At 38.3% G+C, this 17,829-nt stretch overlaps 1 protein-coding gene across 2 annotated transcripts in view; it reads right to left on the bottom strand.

Annotated features, from left to right (window-relative positions):
• LOC120319641 (cystathionine beta-synthase-like protein) overlaps positions 1–17,586 on the bottom strand; it is a 40,109-nt gene extending 22,523 nt beyond the window's left edge. The window contains exons 1-2 of one of the 2 annotated variants that reach the window (XM_039368722.1): positions 17,452–17,565; positions 16,106–16,154 (exon numbers count right to left, since the gene is read on the bottom strand). In XM_039368722.1, the coding sequence (XP_039224656.1) occupies positions 16,106–16,118 (13 nt within the window). In that variant the 5' untranslated portion in view covers positions 16,119–16,154; positions 17,452–17,565. Of the gene's footprint in view, positions 1–16,105; positions 16,155–17,451 lie in introns of both variants that reach the window. The other variant, XM_039368727.1, reaches the window with a different exon arrangement.
• Positions 17,587–17,829: the final 243 nt, after the last annotated feature.

Here is a 17,829-nt window from a genome sequence, read left to right as displayed (position 1 = left end):
ACATAAACATGAACAATCTCAAATTTAATTAAAAAAAATACATAGCAACAAATTATACTTCTTTTTTACCTGTAACTTTTGCCTGCAACTTTTATTGGCCTTTGGAAGGCTCAATAAAATAACTAGACTAAACTATTTTGAATCTGGTAGATTATGTCCATGTACTCTTACAAAATAAAGTATTTAAAAATAACTTTGCTACTGTCTCATTATTTCCAAGATGCTGAGCTATGTTGGTAATGTTTCAGGTAATTCTGTACCGGACAAATTTAAGAAAGCAATATTCCTCAGACTGGTACACTCTGAATCTGCTTGATTTCACATTCCATAATCCTGTGAAATTTATTTCAGAATCCATGTAGGTTTCAAAATAAAAACAAGGATATAGATATAGGGTTATTGTGATAACATCTGGGAGGGAAAGACATAAAATTGCTGGTGTTTGAAATACAAGAAAAAATTAACAGATAAGCTTTACAGGCATTTATATGCACATAAACTAGATTTAAACAGATCTATTTCTCACTCAGTACATTTCACTTCATGAGAACAAATGAAAAGAGCTGAAATCTCAGAACTGTGGTAAATCATGAGTGCACTTTTTAAAATAGTAATGTTATTAAAAATTACAATTAAAAAGATAAAAATTAATACAAACTAAAAATAGAATGTGGAAAAAAGAAAAATAGACAAGAAAAAAATAAAAATATAAAGAATGTGTGTTAGTATGTGCATAAATGACTTTCTCCTTCATCAAAGTATAAACAATTTTAGTAACTTCTCTTACAATGCAACTAATGATCTTTTTTCCCATATCCCAACTATTATCTACAAGTAGTCTTTAACTTACGACCACAGTTGGGACCAGGATTTCCATTGTTAAGCAAGTGGATCAGTGAATTACATTATTTTTTGCCACAGTTGTTAAGCGAGTAACTGTGTTTGTTAAGTGAGCTAGGCAGTCATTAAGTAAATTTGGTTTCACACAGACTTTGCTTGACAGAAGACAGCTGGGAAAGTCACAAATGGTGATTATGTGACTTTGGGAGGCTGCAACCATCCAAAATACATGCCAATTGCCAAGCTCCTGACTTTTGATCATGTGATTGTGGAGATGTTGTGATGGTGATAAGGGCGAGCAGGGTTTGTAAGTCACTTTTTTCAGTGCTGTTGTAACTTCAATCACTAAACAAAAGATTACAAGTCAAGGACTACCTGTGTAAAGAAATCCTCAAAGCTTCATTGTTCAGCCCTAATCAACAAAAGTCCTTTTCAAGGGTTACCAGAGATGATAACATATCTACTTTTAACCTTAAAAAAAATAAGCCAACTTTACATTCCTTCCTTTTACTTTAAAAACAATCTTGATGTTTAATCTCTTCAAATAATGTCCTGTTGATTTCTATTTTTCTTAATCTCTTCCCATACAACTCCTAAAGGCTTTGACAAGTCTCATTTGTAAATCTAATATAGGAAAGTTGTAAATCTAATATAGGAAAGTTATCCAGGTCATTCTGTTGATTTGTTATTTGTACATCACTTTTAAAACATCAGCCAGTTTCCTTTGTATGTCCAGTGTAGCATCTTTTCCCATTCTTGTAACCTATCACTTTTAAATCCCTTTTCAGATCAGTTTCAGTCTTATCCAATAAAACTTCAATGGGTTGGACAAATAATTAAACAGCAAAAGTTTAATACAAGCTATAATATCAGAAATGAGATTAATTTAAAAATTACTTTGCTGTAAAAACAGAGTGTTTATTAAAAGTTTGAGAAAGATAAAAGTGACATTATTTTGATTCAAAAAGACAAGGTAGTGCCAAGCCTGATTCTGGGTAATTCCAGCATAGGGAAGTCTGTTGCAGAGCAATGTTTTGATCAATAGCTAAAATGTAGAAAGATCTGTGAAGGATATTGTAGATCGCTGAAGGCTATGCTACTATAGTGTTTTCCCCAAAATAAGACCCGGTCTTATATTTTTTTTGCCTCCAAAAGAGGCATTAGGTCTTATTTGGGGGGGGGAATGTCTTATTTTTTCCACTGTCTCGCCTCATAGTGGCGGCACCAACAGCCCCATGAGTCAGGAGTCCACCTGGCCGCCGCCAGCCCACTTCTGTGGCCGCTCAATGCCTCTCACATGTATCACCCCCAGCTTCTGTTTCACCACCAAAGGCCTTCAGGAAAAGCCTCTGCAATCAAGAACGGAGCCCCAGGTTGATGCATGTGTTGCCCCTGGCCTCCGTTTCACTGGCAGAGGCCTTCAGTCAAGAACCAAGCCTCAGGTTGATGTGCAGGGTTCCATTCTTGGCTACAGAGGCCTTTTCTTTTCTTTTTTTTAAACAAAATTTTATTAAATTTATATAGGTGAGGAAAAATAGGAACAGTACAGGGAGGGGTAAAAGAAGGGGGAGGGGAAGGAAATAAGGAATTAGGATAAAATAAGGATAGGTACAATCACATATTTCAACAAACAAGCAACTGTCCGGATCATAATAATGAGTAAATATCATATTCAACCATTTTTAACAAAGCTTAAACTGTAACATATTAAAAACAATTAGTAAACAAATACGTTAATCTATTAAGTAAACACTACTAATAAAATCTCAAAAAAAATCCTAACAATCAAAAGTAACAAATGAAAATCAGTAAATCAGGAAAAGTAATCGTATCATCAAAATGTTAGTTAGAACTCGATTAAAAATCAGTCATCTATTCTAAAATATTAAATCCGTCAAGTTCTAACGTGTCTCTAACCATTGATAAAATTTTTCTCAAGTTATAAAATAAATTGAATCATCTTCTTTCATTTCTAACGTTAGTCTATCCATTTCTGCACACTCTAAAATTTTGATAATAATAATCTGATCAGATGGTAGATTCTCATTTTTCCAAAATTGGGCAAATACTATCCTTGCAGCAGTTAAAACATGCAATATCAAGTAGTCATTCTCTTTGCCATAATTAGGTCTTAATATTCCTAACAAAAACAATTCCGTTTTAAATTCTATTTGTAGTTTCATCATCTTTTCCAACCATCTATGGATCTTAGACCAATATTTCTTAGCGATAGGGCATGTCCACCAGGCATGGTAATAAATGCCTGGCTGTTGTTTACATTTCCAGCAAATATCCAAAACATTTTTAAACATTTTCGCTAAGCAAACTGGTGTCATATGTCATGTATAAAACATCTTATATAAGTTTTCTTTATATGCTACCACTTTTGTAAGCTTAACATTTTTATCCCAAAGTTTTTGCCAATCTTCCAAATCTATAGAATATCCAAAGTTCTTTGCCCATACTATCACTGTTTCTTTCATTTGTTCTTCTTCCATCTTCCAGTTTAAAAGAAATTTATAGAGTTTTCTAATCAAATTCTCATCTGTTTTTAACAAAATTTTATCCAATGGGGTCTGTTCTTTGTAAAAACCTGTCGATTTTATATCTTTTTCGTATCTTGTTTGAATTTGCAAGTAGGACCACCATGTCAAGTCAATACCTTGTAGTCGTAAAGTTTGCCTGTCCTTAAGTTTTCCCTCTTTGTTTAAAATATCTTTATAACTAACCAGTTTGTCATAATTAATCAGATTTGGATAAGCAAATGCTTCCATTGTTGAAAGCCACTCAGGTATTTTCATGTATATTTTATGTTTAATTTTCTCCCATTCTGAAAGTAGTACATTTCTTATCACATGATTTTGAAAGTACTTATGTGCTTTAGATTTCTCATACCATATAAAAGCATGCCAACCTAGCTGAAGATCATGTCCCTCTAAATAAAGCAATCTTTTATTTCTCAATACAATCCATTCTTTAAGCCAAAGCAGAATAGCTGCTTGATAATAAAGTCTCCAATCTGGAAGTCCAAAGCCCCCTCTATCCTTAGATTCTTGTAACAATTTACCGTATTTTCTAGCATATAAGACGACTTTCTAAACCATGCAAATCTTCTCCGAAGTCGGGGGTCGTCTTATACGCCGAGTTGTCTTATACGCCGGAAAATACCGTATTTTCCGGCGTATAAGACGACTTTCTAACCATGCAAATCTTCTCCGAAGTCGGGGGTCGTCTTATACGCCGAGTTGTCTTATACGCTGGAAAATACGGTACATTTGATTCTCGCTTTCTTTTTTTGTCATATAAATCTTAGAATCATTGCATTTAAATCATCAAAAAAATTCTTAGTAAGTTTAACAGGCAATGTTTGAAATAAGAAAATTAGGTTTGGTAAAATGTTCATCTTAACAGTCGCTATTCTTCCCAAAAGTGATAATTGAAGATTTTCCCATCTTTTCAAGTCCATTTTTATTTGTTTCATTAATCTCTCATAATTATCTTCTTTTAGTGCAGTATATTTCTCCGTTAAATAAATATCCAAATATTTAACTTTTTTAACTATTTGAAGATTTGTCATTTTAGTAAGTTGCGTTTTCTGTTTGTCTGTTAGATTTTTTGTTATTACTTTAGTCTTTTCCCTATTTATTTTCAGACCAGCCACTGCTCCAAATTTCTCAATTTTCTGCAAGAGTTTATCAGCTGTTTGCAATGGCTCCTTTTCTGAAGGCCTCTGCCAGAAAACAGAGGCTGGGGGCAACGCATGCGAGTGACGGCAATCGGCCACAGAAGAAATGGGCTGCCACCGGCCATACAGGCTCCTGCTGGACAGGGCTATTGGTGCCACCATGGCGAGGCAAGGCAGGTGTCAGGGTGTGGGAGGCTTGGCTGCAGGGGCCCTGAGGTAAGCATGTGGGGCAACTCCATCCCCTCCCACACCTGCCTCACCTCATGGAGGCAGCACCACAAACAACCAGACAGAATGGACGGGCGGCTAGCCAAGCAGGCTCTTAATTGGGACTTATTTGGGGAATAGGGCTTATATTAGGCGCATGTGTAAAAATCAATGCAGGAGTCATTTTCGGAATAGGTCTTATTTTTGGGGAAACATGATAGCACCCTTCTTCCCTCTCTTCACTTTATATCTGCTGGAGGCCCTCTAGGCCAGTGATTCTCAACCTTTTTAATGCCGCGACCCCAACCGGTTGTAAGTCAAGGACTACCCAACCAGTCGTAAGTCAAAGACTACCCAACCGGTCATAAGTCGAGGACTACCCAACCAGTCATAAGTCGAGGACTTTCCCTGCCCGGGAGTGCCGCGCATGCATGGTGCCACCCCCTGCGCCGGCCGAGGCGTAGCTGGCAAGGGGCAGCGATGGTGCAGGGCGACCACCGGCTGGGCCACCAGCTGGCCCAGCCCAAGGGAGGTAAGGCACCCTCCGGGCCCGTGTGCCAGCAACCCTTCCTGTGCCCGCCGGCCTCCCACCTCCCACCCCTGGCCCTCTTTTACTTACATTTTTAGTAGTTGCTCAGCAGGGAGGGGTGGAAGCTTCCAGACAGCTCGCCTTCGCTGCAGACAACTTGCAGCATCGTTTGCAGACTGGGGCTTTTGGTGGGCTCAGCAGGGCAGAGACAGCCTGGACAATTCCTTTTGGCTTTTGAAAGCCAATAGAATTAGACTCTACTCAAGAGAGTCTATTCTATTGGCTTTTAAAAGCCAATAGAATAAAATGGAGTAGCACAGCTAAGGAAAAGGAGAGAAAAAATGGCGGACTGCGTTGTTTGGCGACCCCTGTGAAATGGTCGTTCGACCCAAAATGGGGTCGCGACCCACAGGTTGAGAACCGCTGCTCTAGGCTATTATCAAATTGAAGGGGAACAGCTTAACTTTGGCCACTGGGCATCCCAAAAAAGAGATCTAAGAAGAAACGCACACGTACACACACCCAAAGTTTCACACAGAAATGCATCTGCGGGTCAAACACATATATTTATGCTTTTTTAAAAAAAAAAACGCACGATTTATTTGGCCACCTTTTTGGGGAGTAATGGTGCAGAAAAACCAACTAGGGGAATGCAATCCAGCATCAAAGATCCATTCTCCCAGCTGCTTATTTGCGAAGAAAACAATCTGTTTCTAACCCTGCTTTGTTGGCTCCCCATGAAAAAATTTGGCCCCAAAGCCTTTTCATCTGATCCAATCTCTTTCAGGCCTGCAGCTCCCACCCCAGCAGGATGCTTGCCAGGGTCTGTTGGCTATAACCCCAGGAGGCTGGTAAATAATCTCTACTTCTTTCTACCACCTCACACAATATCAGTCCTAATTTTATAACATATCCAATGGAAATTGGGGGCAGGGTGAGAAAGAGGAATCTGGACTTTTGAAAGTCATCAATTTATTTCCTCTAACTGCTATTGCAAGAGGCTTTCCTGTATTTGTGGCATTATCTATTTCTCAGGCTGAGCCTAAACATTGATGCAGACTTTTTAGGACTTTCATGAGCACTGTAAGCACTTGTTACTTAGTTACTCAGTTACTTCTGCTTGGTAATTCCATCTTACTTTTATACATCTAGGTAAATGTAAGTACTAAAACAGTAGCTAATGTATACCAATGTATTATAACAAAAAATATGCTATTTAGAATTATAAAGCCTTTGATCACCCAGACATGCCTATAGGAACTGTAATCCAATATATCTGAAGAGGGTCAGGCTGGGAAGGGTGACCTACAGCACCATGATCTATGTCAGGGGTGTCAAACTGCCAGCCCACGGGCTGGACACGTCATGCAGAAGCTGCGCCCACCCCATTGCTGGCAATGGCAAAAGAGTCCCAATATGTTGCGCGACATCACATGACGTCGCCTGTTTGACATGTCTGATCTATGTGGATTTTCCTCTGAAATATCTAGATGAGTGACTATCAGTCTTGCATCAGAATTCTTGCCAACCACAATCCAAGGCACTGCAATCCTTTTGGGGGGAGGGGTGGTTGGGTAACAAAATGACCTAGTCATACTTTCATTGCTTGAACTAAGAATCTGATTGCTATATTGGATATTAACTGGTATAACAGGATTATACCAAATCCTCTTTGATTAACATAGCTGTCAAAAATATCAAGAGTACAGGTGCTGAAACTAACCAGTTCAGCTTGTAAAGCAGCAGTGTTGCAGGGTCATCCCAAAGTGGGCTTATAACCACTTGTACTATTATAGTATATTCTGAACCAAATGCAGTTTTCAGGTGGTTTTGAAGGACAACCCACGTACACCATACAGCAGGTGAACAGGACACGAGTATCTATGAACAGGGCCACCCAGTTTAGGAACTAGCAGGACTGATGCATAATATGGATTTGTGCAAAAGTTCTCCTGGTCGTGGCTACCACTGGCTCTTCTGTGTAAGACCTGAGAGTTCAAGACCACCACCAAATTACACACCAAATCTGTCTAGGGGAATATAGTCCCATCCAGTATCAGGGAACCAAAACCCTCACAACCATTTGATCTTGCTCAGATTGAACCAAAGCCTCTTTTTTCCCTATCCAGACCACACTGCATCCAGACGCTGAAAGATAATCTTCATAGCATCACCCGTTAGCCTAGAGATTTATAACTGGATATTATTAAGATGTACTGGTTAACAGCTTGCTTCCAGCTGCAATTGCAGAGAACTGGTAGTTACTGTTCCTAGATAAGTGGTCCTTGTTTAATGACCACATTTAGCGACTATTCAAACTTACAATGGCATTGAACAAGTGGAATTTACAACTTTTTTCTGAAAGTTCTGGCCATTACAGTGCGCCTGCAGTCATGTAATTGTGATCTGCGTGCTCAGCATCCAGCGTAGATTTCTGATCTTTGTAATATCCCACAGCCATGTGATCATAATTTGTGACCTCCACTCCTAGCTTCCCACAAGCAACATCTCTCAGGAAGATGGCAGGAAGTTGGAAGTTGTGGTCACATGAGGTCCTTGCTTAACGACCTGTGGCAATTCACTTAATGATGGTAACCAGGGACTACTAGAACTATTGCCACTAAGCAGTTTGGTCATGCAATGCTGTGCTTTACAATTGCATTGGCAACAGATATTCCAGTCCCAATTGCCATTGTTAAGGAAGGATTACTTATAAGGCTCTTTGTGGCATGGGACCTGGTTCTTGCAGGACATCTGTTTCCAATTCTGCCTAACAAAATCTGATAATGTGGACATGCTCCAAGTCCAGTTTCTCAACAGAACAAAATCCCCATTGAGATTCAGATGGCCCTAACCTTCCTGCCTTTTGGAAGGCATTAAAGACCTGATACTTTTCTTTAGACATTGGATCTAGAGACCACCATGATCTGTTGGATGAAGGGTTTTTTCTCTACCACTTTGTAGATACTTATATGTCTCTGTTTCAGGTTATTATTTTATTTCTTATCAAGTCAATTGACTGTGATTTTTAAATTATGCTGCCCTCAGACAAATGACCTCTCCCAGCAATTTTGTGTATGTGTTAATGACCAACAGCAGAAAGAGAATACAATCCTGAGGGACTGCATGTACTACAGACCTTGGGCTAGATTTCGGGCTAGATTTCACTCCCCGCAACACTAACTAGAACAGCTCTGGGGAAGGAGAAGGACTGCAACACTGTAGTTCCCAATCATAAACCTCTAAGCCAATCTGGAAGGAAACCATGATCAAAAACAACTGAGAGAAACAAGGAGGGCTAGGACGGATGTGGTACGTCCATTCCGAGTTTTAATTGAGAATCTAGCCAGAGAAGCAAGCCATAACTTGTCTTACAAGGAAAATTTCAACAGAATGCTTAGAAAAACATTCTCATGGAAAAATCCTCAGGATATGAGAGGGCAGAAAGAGGAAGTAATTAGACTCAGAGTTCTTGAGTTGCTTTGTTAAATATATTCAAGCAGAGGTTAGACAAACATTTGTCAATGGTGCCTATATTTGTATTCTACACTAAGTAAAGGCAGGGCATGATGACTTAAATGAGCTTTTTCAATTCTATGATATTAACAAACTTCTGAACAAGCTTTTGTTGCTCCTCTTCAAATATTAGCTATAAACACAGATACTATAAGTTGTAAAGCACCTTAATTCACTAAATACTACATGTGGATTAAGCCAAAAGAAATCTAGTTATTCCTTTTTGTTTATCTGTGTTTACCATTCCTACATTATCACAGGTGCCATTTCCAGGTATTTTGTAATACTGTATAGACAAAATAATTTATACTGTATTTACATAAAGATAACTCTGTGTTAAAAATGATCTCATCCCAAATACATTTTTTAATTTTGACAAAGGTTTCATAATACTCAGCTTTTATAACTTGTCAACATTGGTTGCCAATTTCAGAAACAAATCTTGAAAATTTTCTCCTTTGCATAATTATGTGCATATGACACATATGTGTGCATATAAGCAAGTACATACACAAATACACATATATTTTACCAGAAGCCACATGCTAAAAAAGGATTAGATGTGGGCAAAAAAAGTAGTTAAATAAAATTATAAAACTGACTAAAGTTGCTAGTAAAATAAAATATCTCACACAGAAGTAATTAATCACTGTATGAAAAAACTGGAGAAAGGGAGGGAGGGAAGGAGGGAGAAAAGAAAGGATTGAGCTAGAATAAGAGGAAGCATAGTTGCACATTAGGAGAGCAAGAAAAGAAAAATAAAATAGGATGGACATGATGCAAGAAGGCTAAACAGGGAAACAGTTAAAAAAGTTCTGCTTTTCTATTACAAGAAGATGAATATCCAGAGTCAGACTTTTCTGAAGGCCGGAAGTTTGAAATCATTTGCACCTTTCACATATTACTTCAGTCAACAGTTAATTATTTAGAGGGTGAATTGCCTTTCTATTTCAGGTTAATAAATGTACCCAGTAATTCTGACTTTAGTTCAGCGCACAATGGACAATGTTATGTTCAAAACTTACGTAACAATCATAAAATTGAAGGGGGCCATTTTTGTACAAATGTTATGTACAATGTTTTCCCATTTTGTTTGGTGACTGGTCAGTTTAGTTATGGATGTAAGGGCATTAGTTTATATTTTGGCTGTGGTATGATCAGAATAAGCTTATCTGTTGCAATTAAGAAAGATATTTAGTTATAAGATTAGAAAATGTACAAAGAATTTAGGCAGGTTATGGACCAAATGAAGCTGCCAGCTTATGATTGGAAGCAAGTTTAAATAATTTATTACTACAAAGATCCCAAAAGTTCTTATGAAGATTCAGAATAAGTCAGAATTGGAGCTGAAGCAACTGGCATTAAATGATTAACATGGAGGGATCCACTGCAGCATAGACAGTGAGTTCTGAGTACTGATCTACCAACTAGAAGGCCTGTCACAGACAGAATTGATTGCTGAATCAGCGATCAGAAGTGGTGACAGGAGACATTTGGACTGGTTGAATATGTGGGGACTTTAATTTTTTTTTCTTCTTTCCAGCTGATTCAAAACGAGGAAAGCAAAGCTGGGAACTATGTGGCACCAATATTACATGTTTCACTGCACCAGACCAAGGGAAGACGAGGAAATCAAGATGATATTCAAGAACAGCTCAGGCATACATCTTTCTGATTCACTGGGTTATAAGGAGGAGGGGAGGTAAAGAATAATTAGATTTAGAAGATTCTGTTATGTAGCCTATGTTAATAAAGCACAGTTCTAGTCCTTCTGTGGAATTGATTTTCTGATCTGCACTATCTAGTGCGGCTGACACCAATTATCAGCCATTCTCTCTTCCTAATGGAAACCTTATCCTATATCAAGATCATAAGGATGTGGGGTGGTGAGCCAGTACAGGGCTTTTCAACCAGTGGTATGGGTACCACCTGTGGTACATTGGAACCTGGCAGGTAGTACGCGACCATCCTAGGAAAGTGGTAGCGGGGGAGGGGAATGAGCTGAACCGGTGGCAGCACTGCACAAGCCTGAGCGAGAGATGGCTGGAGCTGCAGGGCTGTCAGGGCTCAGCGGAAGCCCCAGGATCAGTACCACTTTCCAGCTGATCGGCACTTCTTTGGGGCTGTCAGGGCTCAGTGGAAGCGCCAGGATTAGTGCCGGGCTCCAACAGACGGGGAATAAAAACCAAACACCCCCACCCCACCCCCGCTGCCAATCCTCAACAGAAATGCTCACAATAAAAACCTTGGACAGGAGGAAGAGCGCCACCGGGTGGGCAGGCAGGTGTCTTGCTTGGCTGTGGCTTGTAGGGTACTTTTTTCAGTGCCATTGTAACTTCGAACAGTCACAAAGCGAACTGTTGTAAGTCGAGGACTACCTGTACTTTATCACTTTTTTCCTTTTTGGGGGGGGGGTCATCAGGTTTTTGACCCCTTGCTAGGCGCCTGGTGGTACTCGGATGTTGCCATATTCTAAAAGTGTTACAATGGGTGAAAAGGTTGAAAAGCCCTGAGCTAGTAGATAGCCACACAGAATAAGAAGTAGAAGAACAGACTCTCCCAATCTGAGATGAGACAGGCTGCTCAAAGGCTTTCAGAATACTGATTGCATAGAAGGCAACGGGTAGTAAACTACACGAAGTGTCAATTTGAACTATGTCACCAGATCACTGGTCTCCATATTTTTCTGTAGTTATAATTTCTGAATAAGTTAACTATAGTTGGCTGTTGGCTTAAAATGTAGAATTGGGAGTGGTGGTAGTGGGAAAAATAGTACTGGATTGTTGTACACCAGCCAGAGTTACTTTCCATGAAATAGGGAGCCATATAAATTTGATTAACAAATAAATAAAGAGTAGATCTCAGTGACTGAGATTGAGTAAAATACATTGGAGGAAGAGAGGTAGGCCATTCTAGGGGAAGGGAATTGTCAATCTGCCCCAGCTTCTCCAGTCTTAGGTCTTGGTGGCCCGATTGTTTATGGTCTCAGATTGAGAATGATAAACGCCAGGATCAGTCTGTAATAAAACATACAAATCTATAATCTGGAAGAGGAGGAGCAGACAGATTTGCTTGTTATTATGCTCAATATTAAAAATAGGTTGGGTAAGGGCATTAATGTTCCCTTTCAAAAAATTTGCTTGGAAGGGTTTTAAGTTCTTCAATCGTAATGCCAGAGCCAGAGAGGCAACCTTGACTCTTTTATGACTCGTGGACTTCAACTCCCAGAATTCCTGAGCCAGCCATGCTGGCTCAGGAATTCTGGGAGTTAATGTCCACGAGTCATAAAAGCGCCAAGGTTGCCTACCCCTGGGTTAGGGTTATATAAGGATGACTTGCCCATGACTAGCATTAGCAGGCTACTGGCTTGTTGTCTTGTTTAGGATTGCCAGCTAATTTTAATTAATGGTTATGCTGTTTCATGGATTATGTTTTAAATATATTAAATGGACATTTTATTTTTCAAAATTACTGGGAGTCATAAAATTACAGCATTCTAAAAAACTAATCAATCAATCAATCAATCCTTCATCTGATGGCATATACATAGCTTCCTTCTATGTACTAAATATACTGTATGTCCAGGATTTATGCACTTCATATCTTTAAAGGATAAATAAAGTTTATAATTTAATTGAAAAGCAAATTAATATTTATGTTTTCTGTACCTTCCTGAAACTGGGGGGGGGGCTTGGAATTCTCGAAATTCTGGTCTGTGAGGTATGTGGGGGGGGGATGTAAGGGAAACAATAGCTCAGAAATTTTCAGAAAGTATTCCCAGTAATATATATACATAAATATATAAAATATATAATATATAGTTGTTAACAAGTGAAGATATTGTGCAAAATGGGAAAGCATTTTTAAGTTACAGAAAATCAAAAGCCTATAACCAGAGTATCTTCTCCCTCCTCTCCCTGCCCCAAGTAATGCAGCATTTTTATGATGAAGCGATGGATCTATGGAATAAACAGTTAAACTACAGGCATTTGGGTAATTAGAAAAAAAAATTAGCCTAGCTTCAGGAACAGAATTATGGCAGATATATTCATCCACAGGCAGAGGAGAGGTAAAAATAGATATAGAAAGAATATGATTATTCGGTTATGTTAATAACCATGAATCATTGGTCTGTGTACATAGTGTAAGAGATAGTTCATGTTTCTTTTTCACATTCTTCTGATTCAGTGTCTGATTTCTCAATTTTAAATAATACATTTCCTCCCTCCCCCACCACCCCTAGAAAGCTTAAGGCACTCAGTGGGTAAAATAACCTATTGTGTACAAGGAAAAATTCTAATCTAGATGGAACTGATTTGTCTAGAGGGCAAAACAGTTTGGAACCAGTGAGCTCTGGAGATAAAAACAGAAACTGAAGTCAGGTGCCAAAAATATTTTGGGGAGGAAGCCTCAATTACCTGATGTCATAACAGGGCATATCCATATCCATATCCGTTTCATATTGCTCTTTCTAAACATATTGGATAGTTTTATACAGAATTTTAAACCATTCAAATATACTAAAACTAAAAAAGATTATTAAACTATGGAACACCATTAAATCAGTGCTTACGAAACTTGACATTAAGATGAGACTTCCAGAATTTCCCAATCAGCATGCTTCAATATATGGGAAGTTCATGCAATTTAAAGTTGCTAAGTTTGAAAAACACTGTACTAGATGTTATTAAGAATTAGGCTGAATGAAAAAAAAGAATGGTATGGTTCTCCTGAAGACCCCCAAAAGAAGATCTACCCATTTTCATATGTAAAGAGCTATTCCTCAACACAAATGACAACCAAGAAGGTTTGTTCCAAGTCTCCTCCAGAGTGGCTGATGGCATCTGAAGACATACAGATTTAACAAGTGCTGAGAGAGGTATTTTCTTGAAATAAAAATTACTTATGTTTGTCCAGAAAACTATAGGTAGTCAATCCAATTGTTTAAGGAAGATACAATTCAGTTTCTCCTAGTTGAACTAGTTGAACTTTTTAACTGCACTCATAGATAGCCTTATACAAATTGCACTACAGTCATGCAGTCTGGATGGTACCAGTTGAAGCATCAGCTTTCTGAGGTCACTTTGTTTAAAGAAAAAGTAACACATTCAGAGATAGCTGCTGAAACACTCTAGTCCATTTCTCAGTGTGAGACACAGGTTGAGAGAAATGTGTATGTGGGGGGGGGGGAGAATTTAAAGTCAAACTTCAAGTGTATCTATATACTTCAAGTAACTTATAAGTCATAATCAGGACATATTAACATATACTTAATATTATGTAAATACATATAAAGACACACCTATTAATACTTAGCAAGGCATATATTTCCAAATAAATACCAATATTCACCAAGTATTCAATCACTAGACAAAAGAAACATTGTCAAAGTTCCCAGCAACACTTCAATTCTCCTCAGATTCAACATAAATTCGGCACTTTCCCCAGAAAAAGCAAGAATAATATCTGAGAAAATATATACTCAAGGAAAACCAAAATGTTGCCACTATTTATGCAGTTAGTCTAAGACTCTTGGTTGCTGGTATTAGGAGTAGGAGCAAACAAACTATTGCAGAAAGGATAAGTGACACAGAACAAACTACAGAATGTGCAGAGATGAGAGACATAAAGATACATAATTCTTCTCTGTGTCTTTAATGCTACAAGGTCACCTTTGCAAATGCAAATGAATTGTCTTACATTTCAATGCATGCTCATGGAAACATGAAATTCATTAGTATTTTCAATGTAAAGGGGTTTCTTCTTCACAGCTCCCAAAATGTATTCATTACTCCCAGAGCAGTGTCACCAACCATTTTGGTTTCTCAGACATAAACTTCAGACACAAATTCTGAAATAAAGGATTCATTTCATTTTCCACTTCCCACATTCACTGACAGAGATATTGAGACCGCAGTACTGTAACTGGAATGTTTTTAAGTATTTGCATTTTTAAATTTCTTACTGCCATGAATGCTGCTCATCTACACATTTGTGTAATAGTTCAATAAATTTCTAGAGTAGAATTAGCACTTTTAGGGTCAAGAATGGCATGTTTTGCAACAGACATACTGATCTAAGGAATACAGTCAAGCATCACAAGTGGTGAGGTATTAACAAATTCAACTAGTGCCCCACGCCATATAGAATCTGTGAGATATACTGGACTGAGAGAAAGTGAATAATCTAACATCACTCATTAAACTCCCATGGCTGTGATGGAGTCACAGCATGAGATTCTCTGTTCCTAATCCACCACTCCAGCTAGGCACATTTGGGGGACAGGCAGTTTTTATGAGTAGATCAGAGAGAATAGGTAGATGCACTGGGGTATGTACAATAAAGGCCACCTCATAAGTATTTGACGGTTATGTTTGGAGAATGGAAGTCAATAGGTTTCCTCCAAAAAGGCTAGAAAGAGGCCAGAATGTTACTTTTATAACATATTGGGAGTGTAAAAAGAACTCTGATGTTTATGGTATACTTTCTTTCATCCTAAAATTAAAAGTACTATAATTCAACCCAAAGTTGTTTTAACTGTAAAAAAGTTTAAAAGAGACAGACAGTTGGGTGCAGTGGTTAAGCTGCTGGGCAAGAAACTAGAAGATGTAAGTTCTAGTCTTCCTTTAAATATGAAAGCCGACAGGGAGACTTTGGACCAATTCTCAGTTTTTCTCAGCCCAATCCACTTATAGGTTAGTTGTTATGGGAAAAATAGGAGACAGAAGTATTTGGTATGCATGCTGCCTTAAGTTAATAAAAAGGTAGGATAAAACAAATACATGCAGACAGGGTCATAAATTTTATATGAACAGATCATGCAGCAGCTATCCATCATGTTGCTGTTTACCAAAGAGCAGAAAATGGATTTCATAGACTTGTGTGATTTTATCTAACTAATAAAACTAAATAAGCTGTAAAGAACGCTATGGATAATACTATGCTCATTAAAGATTCCCAATTACTAAAAAGAAACCAATTGTGTACAACAGTATATTTATAACATTTTGTATACAAATAGATGGACTATGTATAATTATTAACTTTATAACTTGAAAGAATTGTTTATTAGCTTCTATACGTTAATGCTCCTTGGTAGAAAGTAGTTTGCAGAAAACAAAACCACACCATTGGCATATTAGCTGAGAAAGACTGACATTTAGCCTGAAGGGTGGGTATGGCATGCAATCCCTTGCAACACACTATTCAACCAAATTGGTGGCTGCTATTAAATCCCTTCATATTAAAACATTTTGTAAATTATGCTCCAAAACTTTCTTAATCATTTTAAAACATGTCCCAGCAATCCCATGCAACATCTCTATTACCTGTTCCACTCATGTTGGGATTTGTTTGCTCTTTTAGTTCAAAAGGAATCTAAGGAGAAATCCGTTTTTATTTTGCTTCATAGTAATTTAAAAATTTAAGAAACATACTCAGCTCATGGTAACTTATTGTCTTATACATATATGTTCTGGCTCCACTTGACAAAAGATTCCATATTTTGTTCCAGTATTGCTTGCAAATTAAAAATCTTGAATATGCCTCAAATTTTACAAGTACAATATCCAAATTATTACTCTACATAACTCAGTATCACCATAATTAAATTCTGCATCTGCTTGATAAATTCACATGATAAAAATATATTTTCTTTAAATATATGGGGAGAAACAAGATAATGCTCAGTGGCCTGTTCCATAGGGAGGCCCTGCAACAAAGAAGGCATGTTTCTTAGTTCCCACAAGATGACCCTGCCTAATAAAGAGGCCTGGAGTGTGCTAAATATTGTTTCTAGTAGGATGAGCTGAGACCATGGAGACAGCTGATTGTAACATAATGTCACATGTTTTAAATCTGAACTAAAGTCTCATCAATTGTTAAACAGTACATATGTACCAGAGCTGCATATAGTTAATTAAGAATTAACTCCAGGAACTCAGAATTTAGTGTTGAGTAAAGTATTGTACCAAGCTAAGATACCTGTTTCACAGCTAGAGGTTACTCAAACATGCCTGGGAAACTCACAAACAGGCCATTTGAGATACGCATCATTTCAGGGCTCTAGCCCTCAATCTACATGCCTCTTTTACTTCAAAAAGAGAAGCAGAAATATAGAAGCCACCAAGAAAAGTAGTACTCCATCTTCCAACATGCTATCCTTCACTGCTCGTTTAAGAGTTTATATTTTGGAAGCATAACACTATAAACGAGAATTAAAACATTTACTGAATGCTACTATACTTTCCTCGAGATTCTCGTTTTAGCTCACCTGTCCTACGTCAGGATGATGCAACCACAAGGTGAAGGAGAAGAAATAAGAGGTCTCTCACCAAGAATTCCATGAACAAAGAACCCTCCTCCACTTCCCAGCTCTGTAAATTTAGAGCTGCAGTTGCCCCATCCCACTATTTCTCTCCTCCCTCCCCTTATTAGATGAAATAACCTCCTGAGCTGGTACTTTACTACGCAGTAGGGAAACTGGCCTTCCAGCTGTTGACGTACTCCCTATTTCTACTAGCCTTAGGCGGCACCGGCAAGAATAGGAATTACTAACCGGACTACGATAGGGATTGTACTTTATTAGTGCCCTGAACACAGGAGCCGCATCCTAAAGTCAATTATTACAGAAATAAGCGTTTTTTTCTAATAATACTGCACCACTAATACTTACTTGCTTTATTAAAATGAGAAAAGGGACAGCAGATTCCACTCGGTAGATGGAAAACCCTCTCCTGCCAGAAGATACTCGCCGGCCGACGGCCAACCGCGAGCTCAGCGTGTGCGAAGATCTTACCCAACCCACTTTATCTTTTAGGGAAAGAGTAAGCAGTGATTGGCTGGAAGGAGGGCGTGAGGGAAAGGCGGAGAACCAATGAGAAGATGCTGCCTCAGTGCAGCAATGTGCGCACATTGCTTGTTCGTCTTGCCTAGCGTGCATGTATAAACTCATGAAAGTGGTAGAGTGGCAGTGATCGGCGGTGATTGGATTTTCTTTTGGGGGGATTGTATAGCTTTCTCGTCAGGCTGTTAAAACGAGATAACGTTGAGA

This window comes from Crotalus tigris, unplaced genomic scaffold, assembly GCF_016545835.1.
Source record: "Crotalus tigris isolate CLP2741 ecotype Arizona unplaced genomic scaffold, ASM1654583v1 scf7180000017601.7605149639:7615979, whole genome shotgun sequence".
Taxonomy (NCBI): domain Eukaryota; kingdom Metazoa; phylum Chordata; class Lepidosauria; order Squamata; family Viperidae; genus Crotalus; species Crotalus tigris.
Note: the sequence above shows the minus strand (reverse complement) of the source record. Positions and strands in the feature narration are given on the sequence as shown.